Source organism: Aegilops tauschii, chromosome 3 (genome assembly GCF_002575655.3).
Source record: "Aegilops tauschii subsp. strangulata cultivar AL8/78 chromosome 3, Aet v6.0, whole genome shotgun sequence".
Lineage (NCBI taxonomy): Eukaryota > Viridiplantae > Streptophyta > Magnoliopsida > Poales > Poaceae > Aegilops > Aegilops tauschii.
Window position 1 is genome coordinate 384676021 of NC_053037.3, and position 18708 is coordinate 384694728.

General features: G+C 48.2%; 1 protein-coding gene and 1 long non-coding RNA gene across 2 annotated transcripts; one reads left to right on the plus strand and one right to left on the minus strand.

The window, feature by feature from the left end:
- Positions 1 to 813: 813 nt before the first annotated feature.
- On the minus strand, positions 814 to 2295 carry LOC109786001 (uncharacterized). Its single transcript, XR_002238228.3, has 3 exons — positions 2011 to 2295; positions 1572 to 1638; positions 814 to 1182 (listed from the first exon to the last, which is right to left on the minus strand). It is a non-coding gene; the product is annotated as an uncharacterized lncRNA (long non-coding RNA).
- A 574-nt stretch (positions 2296 to 2869) lies between these two features.
- On the plus strand, positions 2870 to 3715 carry LOC109786003 (uncharacterized). The gene has a single exon (XM_020344589.1). The coding sequence runs from the start codon at positions 2870 to 2872 to the stop codon at positions 3713 to 3715; it is 846 nt and encodes a 281-aa protein (XP_020200178.1).
- Positions 3716 to 18708: the final 14993 nt, after the last annotated feature.

Sequence of the window (18708 nt, forward strand, 5' to 3'; positions counted from 1 at the left end):
CACTGTATAAGTGTAATAAATCACCATACGAGTCATCGCTTGGAGATCTGTGTCATGCTTTTTAATGTTTGGGTGACGCTACGACGCGTCCGCCGGCGGATGAAAGAAAACATCAGCCCCCTCCGAGGCCATCCGATTGACGCAAAATAGCCGTCAGATCCCCCAAAGGTGTGCGCCGTGAATTGCAACAGGCTGGTTGGTACGATATTCACTCTGCAACAAAGGCTTCATTGCAAAACCATCCAAAAGCGTTTTTGCGTGAAGTGTTATTTTTGCAAAGTCATGTTGTAGAATTTTTTTTTGCTACAGGGGTTGTGTTACATAATTATTTTTTTCGTCTTTCACCTTTTTGCAACATACATGATGTTGCGGAATGATTTTTGCAACAAGGATGATGTTGCCAAAAAAATTTCAATGAAAAATATGATCAAAGTTATATACACGCTGGCTACTTGTTGGGGGCTGGACTACAATAGAATCTGAGCATCCAGTGCAAAAATAGAAAAACCATCCTGGACCACTGGATTGAAGATGAATGGTACAGATTTAGGTGGAGGGATCTGAACCACTTCATGTACGTTTCACAGAAAACCCCTTGTCAATAGTTACATATGAAACAACACATTTGCAGTATAGACCTCGAAACTTCATGAAATACGAGCATTTTCAGCTATACACGGCGTTGATGCCCATCTCCTCTTAGTTTGATATAAAATATTTATAAATATTTACTTCATGAAATTCATACACATTTAAGTGTCTATTTTGTCCTTTGAGACATCACTAATTTTTCAAGAGAATTGGATAGCTTGGTTACTAAAAAGCGTCTATATGTATCACAAATATTTCAGCACAAGGGAGAACTAAGCCATCCCAGATACATATACATGTCAAAATGGAAGTATCCGAGTGCATGAGCAACTTAAGGACCGAAATAGTATTTGAGTACATGAGAACGTAACACAAGAGACATATACATAGATCATTTTTAGTACATGGCCGGCAGGACCAAGTGTTAAGGACTGAAATTATCACTGCCCAACAAGCATCTTGATAGTACATGAGAGAAAGATCTATCAGTTTGCCTCCTGTTTTAGTGCTTCCTGGTAATCGAGCTTCATCTGCTGTCAGAGATGACAACCTCCATGGACTCTTATACGTCTATCAGTTCAATCTACCTAGCTAAGAACACGAAATAAATAGGTTTCAGTTAGAAACAGCTACGAAATAGTAGGAGATGTCTAACAGAGACAGTACAAATATTTGTTGCCGCATATTCATTATTCCATTACAGATTATGTTACAAAATTAACAACATTGAAATTCATTTTTGGCGAGAGATCAGCATAACACGCATATGTTCTAATTCAAAAAGAATTCTGACAACTAACAAACACTCATGTTTATACCACTGAATGGACCTTAGCTGCTTGCATAAAAACTAGCCCATAAAAGTTTCATAGTGGTGAAGGTTAGAGAGTGTTACAATTATAAATTTGACTTTACCCATATCATAAGGACTTGGACATGGTTACAAACATATTGGGCATGCACAAAGTAAATCTTGGTACCTTCAGAAAATAGGAACATAGGCTCCAGTTTCACGCGAGGTTAAAGCTTGCACGAGCATGCATAGACCTATAATCAACATATTACAATTTCAAGGATTAGCTAAAAGCATAAATGAGAACGACAATAGAGTATATTCATCACTAATGGCATGTTTGTGCGAACTGTAATGCTAATTGATGATTCACAATAATTAGGCATAGCCATTAACTAACATATTATAGGAAAATTAAAAAATATTATAGGCATATTCTTGAGCGATCCACAGTCTAGAACCGTAGCAATACACCATCAAATCTTCCAAACTAGAGTACCAAACACCTATAACAGTACCAATACACCATCAAATTGAAGTTATTAAAATACATCATTCACTGAGAAAATTCGACATGAACAAAAGAATTGAACTAGAGAGAGGGAAAGGGAGAGGAGGCGACGAACCTAGAGCTATCAGACCTTCAGAAGGGAGGCTGCGACGAGAACAATGTGGGGCGGAGGTTGGCGGCTGACGAACTCCGATCTGGTCCGCCTCAAACTGGGTCGCCAGCCACACAACGGCAAGGAACCATTGAGAGATCCGGGGGAGGGAGTATTCGACTAGCTTCGAGAAGGGGATCTGGGCCGCCGCCGCCGCCGCCGCCGTCGCCGCCCTCTGGAAAAATCTGTTCATGCGCTGCCTCAGGCCACGGGATTTGGGTACGAACGAGAAGGGGCCTTGGGACAAAATTCGCTTTTGTGGACGGTCTTTTTTGTAACTTTTGCGCACACAACGCCCCACCCGAATCTGGGCCATCAATCTTCCATCCAATGGTACAGATCCATTTTTTCTATTTTTGCACCATAGACTCAGATTCTATACTAGTTGCTCCCACTTGTTGGGGCTTCGTATGTTTGCAACATAGCATGTGGTGCAAACTTGTTTTTGCAATGCCCAATGCTATAAACTTGGTTGTCCATCTAGTGTAGCCCTAAACTTGTTGCATGTGCTTACTTTTTTTAAGTATTTCATAATGTTCCATCGGTTTTCTTTTTTTAGGGGAACTGTTTACTACTTATTTCATATTGTATAGTAATGTTTCACCCACTCTCCACAGTTCGCGAAATACATGGACGCGAGGGGTCCACCGGGTCACGAAACTCTAAGGCGGCAGGAGGTGATCGCGAGGCGAACGTGTTCCTGCGCTAGGGTTAGGGTTTTCTGCATCTGGGTGGTAGGAATCCGGCGAGGTTTAGGGCGGCGACGACGCTCACCTGGACCTAGGCCGGCGAGACTGCGTACCTCCGCTTTGTAGCGGCGCTAATGGCGGGGGAGGCAGGAGGAAAGGGTGCGGCCGTGGCGAAGAAAACACCATCTACCCCTTCGGCGCCGGTGGCTACACCACTGACAAAGAAGGATGGGGGATCAGCTAGCGGGGGATCTGGCAAGTCCCCGGCAGAGAGCAAGACGCCAGATCCGGCGGCAAGCCTTTCGGCAAGGTTGGGCGGCATGGTGCTTATGGACAAGGAAGTGGAGGGCTTTATCTTCGATGATCCAAATCCTGCTGTCCGTAAATCTCATCGCTGGTCCGCGATAGGTAAGGTGTGCTCACCCCGGCCGATGAAGATGTCTGCTATGGAAAAAGCTATGCCTAGGGCTTGGGGTTTACACAAGGAGGCTAAGTTTGCAGAGATCGGTCCAAATATTTTTGAAGTCCAGTTCGGCTCAGAGGGAGACTGGAGACATGTGCTGCATAATGGACCGTGGCAATTTGACTTCAGTGTTCTGGTGATGAAGGATTATGAGGGTGACAAGAGGCCTTCAGAGATGATTTTTGACAAGATTGACGTATGGGTGAGGGTTACGGATCTGCCACCTGACAGAAGGACTGAAGCATTTGGTAGAGCTCTTGGAAATTGGCTAGGTGAGATTGTTTGGGTTGATGTTGACAAAGAACGATTAGCCAGAGAACAGCACTTGAGGGTGAGAGCAAAAATCTCTGTTTATGAGCCTTTGGTTAGAGGATTTTATTTGAGGACAAAGAGAGAAGATAAGGAGAAGACATGGTTTGATTTCCACTATGAGAAGGTTCCACACTTCTGTTTTGATTGTGGGAGGCTGGTCCATGTTGAAGGGGAGTGTGATCCTCCGGTGGACTCCTCTATGTAGTGGGGGGGTTGGCTAAGAGCCTCCCAGGACAGAATAATTCGGGCAAGGATGGATCAAGGAGTGGAGCAGCTAGTAGTCTGAACAGTAGGGGGAGTTCTCACACTGGTGAGACCCCCAACAGATACAATGATCACCCAAGAGTTAGGGATATGCCAACAAAGAGGAATCTGAATGCTGGGTTTTCATGTACTGGAGAAGGTCGCACTCGCGATCGATCTAGGCAGCTCCAAGGCGAGGTTTCAAGCCCAAACAGAGATAGGTATAGGGCTGACCGGGCTCATGGGAAGGATCTGAGAGATAACCTAGAAGCTAGGCGAGAGCAAGACCTCAGGTCGAAGCTGATGGAAAACAACCAAAACAACTAGAGGGTGAGGCCAACGGAGAGAGGTTGGGACGAGAAAGGTAAAGACAAAGCAGATTCCATTTTTGATCCTTTTGGGGCCGAGAACAGAAACGGGCGGCATGCAGGTTCGGGTCGAGATAACCCACTGGGGGACCCTATATGCATGGAACCCGGGGGAGAAGACGTGGCTACTGAGGGAGTCCTGGACTAAGGGGTCCTCGGGCGTCCGGCCTGTTATCCATGGGCCGGACTGATGGGTTGTGAAGACATGAAGGCCGAAGACTGTACCCGTATCCGGATAGGACTCTCCTTGGCGTGGAAGGCAAGCTTGGCGATCAACTATGAAGATTCCTTTCTATGTAACCGACTCTATGTAACCCTAGATCCCCCCGGTGTCTATATAAACCGGAGGGTGTAGTCCGGAAAGGATATACTCATTACCATAGTCATACTGGCTAGGCTTCTAGGGTTTAGCCATTACGATCTCGTGGTAGATCAACTCTCGTAATACTCATATTCATCAAGATCAATCAAGCAGGAAGTAGGGTATTACCTCCATAGAGAGGGCCCGAACCTAGGTAAACATCGTGTCCTCTGTCTCCTGTAACCATCGACCTTAGACGCACAATTCGGGACCCCCTACCCGAGATCCGCCGGTTTTGACACCGACATTGGTGCTTTCATTGAGTGTTCCATTATGCCGTCGACGAAAGGTTCGATGGCCCCTTATATCGTCTATAGTGACGCTGTCCAAGGAGAAACCTTCCTCCCCGGATAGATTTTCGTATTCGGCGGCTTCGTACTGTGGGCTAACTCGCTTGGCCATCTGGAGCAGATCGATAGCTACGCCCCTGGCCACCAGGTCAGATTTGGAAGCTTTAACTACGTCGCGGAAATCCGTGGAGACTTGATCTTCAATGAATTTGAGACTGCAGCGATCGCTCCCCCTCGCTCCGATGAGCATGACTTAAATCTATCATCGGACCATATTCAGGAGATGGTTCCTGTAACTGCTACGGCCTTAGATCCGGAGCAGATCGCGCCATCCGAAGCCACAGAATCCACGGCGTTGGAGCCGCACACAGACTCAGCACCTGGCAATATCTGCGTCAACGGAATTCCGGACTCGTTTCCGGCTGTAAATTCCGAACCGTGTATGCCTGCGGACACCGAGCTGGATCGGTCATCGAACTTCGAGTTCAGCGCCACAGACGTCTTCCAACACTCGTCCTTGGGCGATGTGCTAAATTCATTAAAAAACCTGTCCTTGGTGGGGGACTCACAGCCGATCTATGTCCAGTTCGAACTAGAGGCTGATGATGGAGAATTTCGCTTCCCACCCGCCACCCACTTCATAGTCATTGTCGAGGACTTAACCGACGTGCTTGATTATGGCTCCGAAGACATCAACGGTATGGACGACGATGCCGAGAAGGAGCAAGGCCAAGACCCGCCATTCACTGGACGTTGGACGGCCACCTCTTCGTACGATGTGTACATGGTTGACACACCTAAAAAAGCTAGCAACGATGACAAAGAAGATCCAGTTGCGAATAAACCTCCTGAGACACACTCCAAGCGCCAGCGCCCTAAACGCCGTTCTAAGTCACGTCGCTCAAAAGATAGCAACACTGGCACAGGAGAAAGTAGTACTCTGGACGACGCCGAAAACAATGAAGACCCTATTGGAGCAACATCCGAACAGGAGGAACAAGACAACGGGCAAGTTAACCCTGATAAACAGGCCATGCCCAAAGAACCGGATGACGATAGTTATCGTCCACTCTCCGAGGATGAGGAGAGCCTCGGCAACGAGGATTTCATCGTGCCTGAGGCACCCCTCGAGCGGGAGTGCTTCAAGCGCCAGCTAATAGCCACTGCAAGAAGCCTGAAGAAGAAGCAGCAACAGCTTCAAGCTGATCAAGACCTACTCATTGACAGATGGACCGATGTCCTGGCAGCCGAAGAATATGGCCTCAAGCATCCAGCCAAGAGTTACCCGAAGTGTAGACTGCTACCTCAGTTTGATGAGGAGGCGCCCGAGCCCATACCTCCCTCGCGCAATGCGGAATGACCACCACGTGGTCGGGATAGTGCGGCGGACCGACCACCCAGCGGTCGGGATAAAACGGCAACCCAGGCCGAACAGCAGCCCGCCCCACCGCCTCATAAAAACAGAGACAAAACAGCTTGGGACTACACATACGACCTTTGGCAGGACCTGGACAGTAGAGCAGGAGACACCAGATCAATCGACGGATCACGAGGACGCTTTTCGACTCGCGACAACGGCCACCTATTCGGACGTGACAAACCTAGTCATGCCCGGGCCGATAACCGCAGGCGGACTTCATCGGAAGTGCGCCGCGACGCGGCCCGATATAGAGGCGCCACATACCCTCTTTGCTTCATAGATGAAGTACTGGATCATGAATTCCCCGAGGGGTTCAAGCCCGTCAATATTGAATCATACGACGAAACAACCGATCCCGTAGTACAGATCGAGGATTTTATTCTCCACATCCATATGGCCCGAGGAGACGATCTCCACGCCATCAAATACCTCCCACTAAAACTAAAAGGACCATCTAGACACTGGTTAAATAGTCTGCCTGAAAATTCCATCGGCAACTGGGAGGACTTGGAAGAAGCTTTTCTTGACAACTTCCAAGGTACTTATGTCCGGCCACCAGACGCCGATGACTTAAGTCATATAGTTCAACAACCTAGAGGTTCAGCCAGAAAATTCTGGACTAGGTTCCTAACCAAAAAGAACCAGATCGTTGACTGTCCGGATGCCGAAGCCCTAGCGGCCTTCAAACACAGCATCCGTGACGAATGGCTCGCCCGCCACCTCGGCCAAGAAAAGCCGAAATCCATGGCAGCCCTCACGGCACTCATGACCCTCTTTTGCGCGGGTGAGGATACTTGGCTGGCTCGTAGTAAAAACACAGCCAACGAGGCAGGCCCCTCCGAGGCCAAAAACAGCACCGGCAAGCTCCGGTGCAATAGAAAAAAACGCCGAAGTAATTGCAATAACACCGATGACACTGCAGTTCACGCCGGATTCAGTGGCTCCAAGTCCAGCCAGCGGAAGAAGCCTTATAAAAGGAACAATGAGGGACCATCCAGCTTGGACCGCATACTCGATCGTCCGTGCCAGATACATGGCACCCCAGACAAACAAGCCAATCATACAAGCAGAGATTGCCGGGTTTTCAGGCAAGCCAGCAAGTCAAATGCCGAGAGCAAGGAAATGGGATCGCAAAGCAAGGACGACGACGAAGAGCCCCGGCAGCGAACATTGGGGGGAAGAAGAAACCCCGCCCCCTCAAGTCAAAACGGTGAACATGATATATGCTACAGACATCCCCAAAAGGGAGCGCAAGCGCGCACTCAAGGACGTCCATGCGGTAGAGCCAGTCGTTCCAAAATTCAATCCGTGGTCGTCATTCCCGATTACCTTTGATCATCAAGATCATCCGACTAGCATCTATCATGGCGGTTCGGCCGCACTGGTCCTCGACCCAATCATCGACGGATTTCACCTGACTCGAGTCCTAATGGACGGTGGTAGCAGCCTCAACCTGTTGTATCAGGATACAATGCGCAAAATGGGCATTAGTCCCGCAGGAATCAAGCCCATAAAGACAACCTTTAAATGAGTCATACCAGGCATAGAGGCCCGTTGTACGGGCTCAATTACGCTGGAGGTGGCCTTCGGTTCCCCAGACAACTTCCGAAGCGAAGAGCTTATCTTCGATATCGTCCCCTTCCGCAGCGGCTACCACGCACTGCTCGGACGAACCGCGTTTGCTAGATTCAACGCGGTGCCACACTACGCTTATCTCAAGCTCAAGATGCCCGGTCCACGCGGCGTCATAACAGTCCACGGAAACACGAAACGCTTCCTCCGTACAGAGGAGCACACAGCCACCCTAGCAGCAGAGGTACAGAGCGACCTTCTCAAGCAGAACTATAATCCGGCTGCCGAGCCCCTAGACATCGTTAAGAGGGCCCGGACTACACTACAACAGGACATATCGGCTTGTCAGAAGCTCAACTAGCAATTCAGCCTCCGTCCCAACCCCGAAGAGGGAGTGGCATTCGTACCACGCGTAGATGACTACGCGCCCAGAATCCCATGGGTACAGACGCGATCCACACTGCGGCTCGACCAACCCTAGGATTCGTGTACCATCGTTTTTTTCTTTTTCACTTCAGGTTCTTTCTCCCTTTTTGAGGTTTTTTCTGACAACCCGTTTGTCGGATACACCAAGGAGGCAAGGAGCTTTGGCGTACAAGGGAATCCCCAGGTGGCCTCTGTTAACGATTGCTATACCTGTTTTACATACCCGCACGCAGCTCGCACTTGGTCTTGGCATGTTAAATAGCCTTTCTTGCTTATCGTATTACACGTACAAGTACGCCTCGACTTATTAACCGCATTAGAAATAAAGGGTAGCGTCAGCTTATTACTTATTTTTCCCTTTTTTACCTTTGTATTTATTACTCATTGCACACGTGCACTCTGGTACGTATTAATGCGCCAGCGGCTTCATCACGCCCCGCATTACAGCAACCAAAGTCCGAACACTTCTTAAAAGTACAGTTCGGCACCCCGAACTTATAGCATTATATGCATCGGCTCCGAATCATGTCTTTGGTCAATAGTTGGGTTGCCCGGCTCCTGTGCTTACTACCTTACGTTCCGCTATATCGGCTAGGGTAGTAAAGGGAGAACTAATGCGATTGTGTCCCGGTTCTTCCGGATGAGCACCTCAGTAGAGAAAGCCGAAAACTGACTGTCATGATGAGGCAAGAGCTGGTCAGCTGTTCGAGAGGTCCCAAGTCCTTAGATACTTTTTCCGCTTTACGCGAGGAATCGGTTTCTTCTCCGATTAGGCGTGCATAGCGCCCCTAGTTCGGCTTTCCGAACACTAGGGGCTTCGCCAAAATTTTCATTGTCAAACTTCTATGGCTAAGTGAGGGTGATAAAGGCCGTATAGTATGATTGCCTTGTTCGTTGCGCTAAACACCTCCTTTAAGGACCAGAATGTGGAGCAAAGAGTGTTTAGATTTATCCCGAACACCCCCGTACTATCTACGTGGGGGTAGAAGCCGACGACTGGTCAACCCTCAGATTTTAATAAACGGTCGCACAGGAGGTAAAATTTAAACACAAGCATCATATTACATATCGATCTTGTTTCACATTATAGGACAACCCGAATGTTTTCATGGGAATATCACGTCCTTCGCACATTGCTCCGCCACAAGGCGGGATCCCTCCAGGACACCGTCAAAATACAGGTCGGGTCGACGATGCTCCTTTCCCTCAGGCGGCCCCTCGATCATCAACTTCTTGGCGTCCATCTTCGCCCAGTGCGTCTTGACGCGCGCGAAGGCCATCCATGCACCCTCAATGCAGACGACTGCTTCACGACTTCAAGCCGTGGGAAGGCATTCACAAGCCGCTTCACAAGCCCAAAGTAGTTGTTGGGCACGGGCTCGACAGGCCACAGCCGGAGTATCAGGTCCTTCATGACTAACTCGGCCGACTTGTGCAGCTCGACCAGCTGTTTCAACTGGTCGCTAAAGGGCACCGGATGTTCGGGTCCAAGATATTGGGACCAGAACAACTTCTCCGTAGACATCCCTTCTTCGGCCCGATAGAACTCGGCAGCATCTGATATGCTGCACGGCAGATCTGTAAACGCCCCTGGAAAACACAAGTTCGGGTAAGTACAAGGACCGCTTCCTTTGCATACTTGCCTTGCATAGTGAAAGCCTTACCCGCCGCAATCTTCTTGGCCGCCTGGATTTCCTGGAGGGCGCTCTGAGCTTCGGCTCGGGCATCTTGCGCGATCTGGCGGGCCTTAGCAAGTTCGGACTCTTGTGTCTTAGCATCACGCTCCAAGGACTCGTACTTCTTGACGGCGTCCTGGAGCTTTTGCTGAATCTTGCTGACCCTGGCCTCGTGCTTCTCGCGTGCGGCACGTTCCTTGGCCGCTTTTTCTTCGGCCCCGGCTAATGCCTTTTTGAGGGCCGCCACCTCGGTCGTGGCCCTAGTAAAGTTCATGACACTTTAGTCAGCTTGAACCATTTATTCTTCTTAAATATACCCGCAGGTTACTGCATACCTTGGCTATCCTCCAGCTGCTTCTTCATAAGGCCGAGCTCTCCCTCGGCCCGCTCCAGCTTCTGCTTCAGTCCGGAGACCTCTGCAGTATGGGCGGTAGCAGCCTGCAGTGATGCCTGATTATTCACATAGATACCTTATGTTAGACTCCTGCGAAAATTATTTTTGATCCTCTGTTCGTTTTTCCGAACACCGAACAGAGCATCAGGGGCTACTGTCTACACTGTGATATTCTTCCTACAATTACATTACTCACCTCAAAGCCTGTTAGAAGGCTAGCGCAGGCTTCGGTCAGTCCGTTTTTGGCGGACTGAACCTTTTCGATCACCGTACCCATATGGGCACGATGCTCATCCACGATGGAGGCGCCTCGCAGCGCTTCCAGTAGATGATCCGGCGCCTCTGGTTGGACAGAGGTCACCGGCGGCACACCCCCTCTTTTCGGGGAAGGCCATTCACCGGACTCCGGAGCCGTATAGGTCTCCGGAATAGAATCCGGCTAAGGGTCGAATAGAACTCGACCCGCATCATCCGCCTCCATAGGGGATTTTTTCCCCATATGCCCGGCGGCCCGGAAGTCGTCCTGGGGCGCCACCCTGACGACCTCCGGAACTCTCCCCCGGTCTAAGGAGGTCCTTTGGGACACCTCCTTGTCATCACCCTTGGCCGACGGAGAGTAAGCAGGCGGCGGTGACATGCTGGCCCTCTCCTTTGGGTCCAGCGAACCATCAGATGAGGATCGCGGCGAACTGTCCCAGGCCGGACTGCAGTAACATAATTCAAACATATCAATATTACAAGGCTGAAAGTCCAGACGTTTGGGCGTGCATAAAGATTTTGATACTTACGATGCGGCCCGAGGCTTGGTCCGGGGAGGTCGCTCCGGACTGCTATCGACATCCCACGTGGAGTTATCCGTGAGGGAGCCTTTCCCCCTCTTGGGCGCCTTCGCCTCCAAATTCGTGGAGGCCGCTCTCTTCTTCCTCCCCACCTCGGGCGGGGAGTCATCTTCCTCTTCCTCCTCCTCGTCCTCATCTTCGGCGGATGAAGAGCGAGTCTCTTCTTCGAACATCACGTCTGAAGCGCCTTTCCGGCGAGGGACCCTCCGGGCCCCTTTGGCCGCTTTCTTGGCCGTCTTCTCCGACACCTCAGAAGGTGTTGGAAACAGCATTTTCGTCAGTAATGGGAATTCTGGGTCTTCGGGCAGCGGAGCCGGACAGTTAATCCCTCCAGCTAGCATGGATAGGAAGGCTTAGGCTTTTTCCTCAAAATATGCTGGTAAAGGGTATACCTAGAAAGCATGAAAGAACTTACCGAATTAGCCTGGAGTTTTAAGCTGAGCCCGCGATCCTCGGTCATGGGCGGTGGCGTCTCGCCGGCCTTGAAGAGCACTTTCCAGATGTCTTCGTGCATCGTGCCAAAAAGCTCTAGTAGCGTCTGGTGCTTGGCCGGATCGAACTCCCACAGATAGCAGGTCCGACATTGGCACGGAAGGACCCGACGAATGAGCATGACCTGGATCACGTTGACACGCTTGATTTTCCTGTCTATCATGTTCTGGACACACGTCTGGAGCCCAGTCAGCTCGTTCGAGGGACCCCACACTACAAAAAAATACACTTCCGTGATGATACGTGTTTGTCACAGTAGGTCGCGTTTTTTGTCATGCATGTACATCCATGACAAATTTATGACAGAATCAAGATAGTCATACATGTGCTGTCGTAGAAGTGTTCCATGACATTACCAAAATTATCATCACGGAAGTGTCCACTTCCATGACGATAAATCGCGTGTCACAGAAGTGCTTTCGTCAAGGGTGACCGACACGTGGCATCCACCGTAACGGAACGCCGTTAAGCTATCGGGTCGGGTTTTGGATCCAATAACCCGTTAACAGCCCCGACCAATGGGGATTTTCCACTTGTAAAATCATCATTGGCTGGAGGAAACACGTGTCGGCTCACCGTTGGGACAGATGTCATCCACTCATTGGACACAAAGCACCTATGATACGTCGAGACGTGGCACGGCCCAACAGAGGCCCATTCTTGTGAAAAGGCCGGCCCATTTGACTTGGTCAAAAGGTGGCGGGCCGGCCCACAGCAAGCCTGTTAATGGCATGTTCGCATATAGCCCATTTACAGCCCGCTATCCCAGGGCCCGTTTACGGCCTATCCGAATTAGGCCCAGTAGCGTCATCTGGGCCGTCCAATATAATTCCAGCCTGTTTTAACTTCCGGCCCATGTATGGCCCATGACGTCTTTCGGCCCATATGATGGCCTTAGTAACCCTCGGCCCCTTAACGGCCCGTGGTAAAACTGGCCCGTAATGAACATTGTATCACTTTATACCCATTAACGGCCTATTATTCCGTTGGGCCGTTTCCAGCCCATGATATCTTTCGGCCTTCTCAGGGCCCATTTAATCTTGGGCTCATTTCCAGCATTCGATTACTTACGGCCCGTTACTGTCATTTTCTGCTTGTGGGCCAAATTCAGCCCGTGGTTACAGTCGGCCCGTTTGCGGCCCGTTAATACGTTGGGCCGTTTTCATGTCGAAAAAAACCCGTTGGGCTGTTTTCATAGAGTTATCAAATACGGCCAATAAATGGCCCGTTATTGTCCACGAATAGTACGGCCCATGATTGGCGAAATGATGATACGCCCCGTAGAAGGCCCATGGATCCTACGGCCCGTAAAAGGCCCATGGATCGAACGACCCGTAGAAGGCCCATGGATCATACGGCCCGCAGGAGGCCCATGGTTACAACAGTCTGTGTGTTGCCATGATTATTAGAAAAACACAGAAAAAGAACTGCAGTGACTACAAGCAAACAACTAAACAAGACAATAAGGAAATAAATAAGCAAGCAATTAATGCTAGCCTATTACCGCTATTACACATATTACATCCACTGGGCATCAAAGTTCGCCACCAGTGCAAATATAGGGAACAAAGCAGCATATTACATACACTGGTCGTCAAAATTGGCCACCAGTGCATATAAACGCGGCAGCAAAACAAGAGCATAACTGAAACAACTTCATAAGAGCTCAAGAAACGTGGTATCCACCATGCTGGCAATAAGCTTAGCAAGTTTATTAGCTTTGTCCTGTTTGGCGCTAAAATCCTCCAACGCTTGCTGTTGCACCAGAAAGTATGCATCTGAATGCTCCAGGGACTTCCGCACTCCTTCCGCTTCTTTTTGCAGCATAGCTGATCGATGTCTTTCAGCTTATAGTTGAGACTCAAGAAACCGAACTGATTCAGACAGTGAGTTTGAATAGCTTGTGCAAGCGGTAGTGGCCAGTAACTCCAACACTAAACTAAGACAGGACTTTGGGGTTGTCTCACTGTCTTCGAGATAGTCTTCCTTAGCTGTTTTATCAGCTTTGTTGGAGACCAACAAGGATGTGTCACTATCCTGAACCTTATCTGCATTACTTCCTTTACCATTTCTTAATAAGGCACTCTTCCCCAATATTCTGTCAGCATTCTAAAATAAGAATCAAGCAGACACATAACAGTTTAGCATGTACTAGTATATGAAACTCATTTCGGTGAACCAGTTCATTAGTAAGGTGGACAGGATTAAACTACCAAGTCTTCTATTGCTAAGTACTAGTACATAATAAATGCATCAAACAAACATATATCTATGTCCTATGGTCACTGCATTGTCTTGCCAAATCAAAATGGAGACACGGTTCAAATCATATCAGTTCAAGACAAAGCGGCAGTGAAAGAATACAAAGCGTGGGAAACTACATGGCACAACAAGATTTCAGATGGGTACCACAGGTCTACATGTACAACAACACTATTGGCTCTGTTGTGATGCTAGTAATGTGCATGATATGAGAAGTCAACTGTATACACAATTGAAATTGAAATCAACAGAGCTATTGATAAGAGCAAGCCTGTTAAAGAAACATGCGTGAACATACCTGCTGTGCCATTGAAGTTTCAATTGGATCCTTCAATTTAAAAATAAGTTTGTATGAGTAAATACAGTGATACAAGAGCAAAGCAGTATGCACGATAGCAATCATAGTTTAAAAAGGCGCGCCTAAGCGAGCGCTTAAGCGCGCCTAGGCTCTAGGCGTTGGCGAAACGCATTGCGCATAACTACGCTTAATCTGTGCATAACTCCGCATAAGCATGCGCTTTGGTCAGTAAAGCGCAAGGCGGTGGCAAAACGCACAATTAACGCCTAGCGCTTTTTTGAACTATGATAGCAATGGAATCTTAAATTAGAACATTTGTTCTTCAGGTTTAGGCACTTGTTCTACATGAACAGAGTACAGTAAGACGCAAGAATATAGTACTTAAAAATAGAAAATGAGCTCATAGACCTTACCACATTCTTGGTTCGGGACTAGTACAGAACAAGGCGTTCCCAGTCATCGTCCAGTAAATGTGTCTCAAGAGAACGTAAGGGAATTTGATGAGTTTCTTTGCCGGTGAAGTACGTTTTCTTCAGGTAATTCCGATACTGCCACCAAGCATTCTTGAAGATAGCAGAGGTATTAGCACAAGTTACCTCATCCTGAGTTTCCAAATCGGTCCTTCTCTATAGAGAAAAATGGGAAAATTTGTTGTATTATAACCATCATGGAGGTAGGATGTATGGGACAAAGCAAAGTAATTGCCATGAATAACATTACTTACACATAATTCCTGGACAAACACCTGCAACTGGCATTTTCCTTCATCTTCAGTATAATATTTCCAAGATGGGAAGATACGCACATACGATTTAACAACATCAAATGCGATAGATGCTAAACTACGACTAGCTGGTTGTGCTTCCTCCACAGGAATAGGCGTACTAACTGGTGGAGTTGGGGTTCGCCGTGGTAGTACTGGCCCTTTGGGCACTGGAGCTCCCTTACTAACTGCTCTTGTTTGGGAGCTCTGTGGTGGAGATGGTGCTGTGTCAACAGGAACTGGGTTACTATCTGCTGGGGTTGGGGTTAGATTGGGTGAAGCTGGTTCTCTGTCCATCGCAGTAGGGGTACAATCTGCGAGAGTTTGGGTTATGTGTGGTAGGGCTGGTTCTCGTGCATGTACAACCGGGGTGCTATCTCCACCAAGAGGTAGCATTGTTTTATTTGAAGACCGTGTTTTTAGTCCGCTAGATGCTGGCATCACCCGCTCCAATTCAAATGGCTGATAAACAGGAAATATAGTTGAATGTACAGACATTGTATGAGAGACAGATGCAATAGATAGTGTGGAAAAAGAGGGCATGAAATAGTTGACATGTATATTGTTTAACTAAAACGGATAGCATGACATAATTTCACATATATGATGTCTATCTAAACTGGATAGCATAGCATAACATAATTCAAAGATATGATGAATAACTAAACAGGATCGCATGACATAATTCACCTACATGTTATCTAAGTAATCAGGATCGCATCATTTAATTCACGTATGTGATTTATATGCTAAACAAAGGGCATTAGATATGATGTCTGAACTAAGAACATGGTGTTGAATATTGTGTATATGATGTCTAATCTATGCAATGCAAGACACCATTTGCATCATATGAGCAGTATAACCAATGCCAAGTTAGAGCATACACCTCGGTGGGGGAATAGGACTGGTCATCTGTCTCTGAATCCATCTCTGAGGAGCTATCGGGACCCAACAAGAGATCTGCTCCGACAGGTAGCACTATCTGCTCAGAAGGCCTTGTTTTCACTCCAGATTTTTCAATCTCCCACCCAAATGGCTGATTCACAGGAAGAGTAGTTTAATGTACAAACATTGTTGACAAATGGAAATGTAATGAAGGAAAGGATGGGCAAGATATCATTCAAATATATGATGCCTGGTTAAACAGGATGGCATTGCACATTTCACGTATATTATGGCTGGCTAAAAGACATGAGACTGCACAATTCCCATATATGATATAGAAACTAAACAGGTGGCATTACAGAACATGTCTAAACTAAGCAGATGACATATATGATTTCAAATGTAGGCACTACAAGGCAACATATGCATGATATGACTAACATCATCATGCCAAGGTAGAGCAAACACCTTGGGGGGTAAATAGGAGTGGCCAGCGGCGTCTGAATCTGCCTCAGAACAGATAGCTTCCTCTGGATTACAATCTGGAGAGCAGTGGGGAGGGTTTGCCATTGAACCCACCATGGAGCGATGTCTGCATGACATTGTATTGCCGCGCAAATTTTTTCTCTTTTTCTCTACATGTTCAGCATGACTGTGTACAATATCTGACATGCATACGAAAAAAATATGGTGAGATTATGTAAGGAGAGCATGCAGAAATTTAGAGTGATGGTAACAACCAGTGGATGGATCCAAAAATAATGATAGCAGGCTGATGATTGCTTTATTTAATAAAAACACAGATGATGATTTCTTTACTATTTGTTTCCCACCCAAGATGAACAACATAGGCATACCCTAGGTGAACCAGGTATTAGACAGAGATACTATTCATTGCTTCCTCGATATGTGCCCCATAACTAATTTAGAACTCAAGTTCGAACATTAATTTGGAATCAGAATGTTACTATCGAAACTGAACGCAATGGTAGCAGAGAGGCACTTGACATGTAGTTTAGGGAGGGCCTGCAGCTCATCTTCAACCTGCACCCCCTGAGCCGCCAGCCACCACCGGCCGAACCGCCGCCTCGCCGCCCCAAAAAAACTCCCCACCGCCGGTCCGCCGCTGCCCCAGCCAGCCCTATAGGCCCCCCGCCCCCACCCTGAACCCTAAGATAGATAGTGGGGTACCTCTCCGGCGAGCCCCCGTCCCCGTCAATGGTAGCGAGGGGGAGAGCAGCAGTAGCAGCGCGAGCGAGCGAGAGCCGGAGCAGCAGCAGCTGGGCGAGGGAGCGAGAGCCGAAGCAGCAGCAGTGCGAGCGAGAGCCGGAGCAGCAGCAGCATCGCGGGCGAGCGAGCGAGAGCCGGAGCAGCAGCAGCAGATTCGGCTGGTATGGACGCCGACACCGAATGGGCCTCGCACTGGGGGAGAGCCGCCGTGGAGATGTCGCCCGCGGCGCCGGCTTCAAGGTAGCCGCTCCATGGGGGTGCGGGATGGAGCACCGTCGGCGCCGGGAGGTCGAGCTAAGGAGAAGGTGCGATGCGATGAGTGTACAACCTCTTTGGTGCCGCCGAGTAGGCCTCGGCTTCGTCCGAGGAGTCGGTGAGGATGTTGCAGTTCTGGTGGAGCAGGTTAAGGCGGCTCTGTGGGGATGGAGTAGCCATGATAGACGAGGCAATCGTCGGAGCAGCTCATTGGAGGTGGAGGAAGGGGCGGCTGAACCGGCGGGACGACGAGATGGACGACGGATCCTCATCCGGGGAGGTGGACGAGGGACGTCGAGTTGTTGCGGTGGACGACGTCGTCGGGGAAGAGGCTCCGGCTGGGCAGCGGTGAGGTGGCGCACGGAGGAGGGTGGGGTTTCGCGGCTGGAGCGGAGAGGTTATGTCGGCCTGGGATTTCGAATGGCAAAAAGGAGGCGATGGGAGGGGGTGAACCATGACTTAGGGACGCGCTTGTCCAAAATGTAGGGTGTGTTACAAAAGTACCCCGCACCGATTTGAACTAGCAGCCCTTTCGGCTCAGGGTTAGAAGGGGGATTTCGCGTGTCGGGATTTGGCAGCTAGAGGGAGTTTTCACGCGCGTTGTAATTTCGGGATAGCAAGGCGCGGGTTGTGAAGGCGCCAGTTTTGGGAGCACGATATCTGAATTTTTGGGATATAACAAGGCGCGGGTTGAATTTTAGGGACAAGCCTAACGTGTAATATTGTACTTGTACATACCAAATCAATCCGCACTTCCCTCAACCAAAAAGAAAACGAAAAAAATAAAACTATTCACACCACACAAAGAGAGAGTCTTGCCCCGTTTTGCTATAAAAATGCTATTTAAAGCTACTCATACCAACAATTTAGTGCAATTAAATGCTATTCGGTAGTATGAATCCATGTTATGTCCAATTAAATTTTTTCACTTGCTGTATAATGCATGTAACCTACTCATACCAACATTTTAGTGCATTCCAAATGTCTATACTACCGCTGCAATTCGAACAGAATTTGAATTCGTTTCTCTATTTCAATAACAAATCTACAATCATGATTGTTGCCAACTTCAACCATCATTCGTGTATTACCTTAATTACACACCACATGATTACTATAGAGATAGATATGAACTATGTGTACTACATGAACTCGTATTCTATTTTTTGAATACACTTGATGTTGATTCCAAATAATACTACATTTGATGTACTAACTATATATTCATAATCTAAACCATGTTCCATATGTGTACACCGTGTTTATCACACATAGTATAGTGCCCCGCCCCCTACATTATGACAAGTATTTAGACCTGAGCTGCAAAAGCCACACATTAGCCCAAATTATGATCAATGTTCTATATGTTATACGTAGTACTAGCAAGATGCCCATGCGTTCCATAGAACATCAACATCATC

Excerpts from the sequence above, each read along its gene's own strand:
- LOC109786003 (XM_020344589.1), top strand. The coding sequence starts at position 2,870 with ATGGCGGGGGAGGCAGGAGGAAAGGGTGCGGCCGTGGCGAAGAAAACA.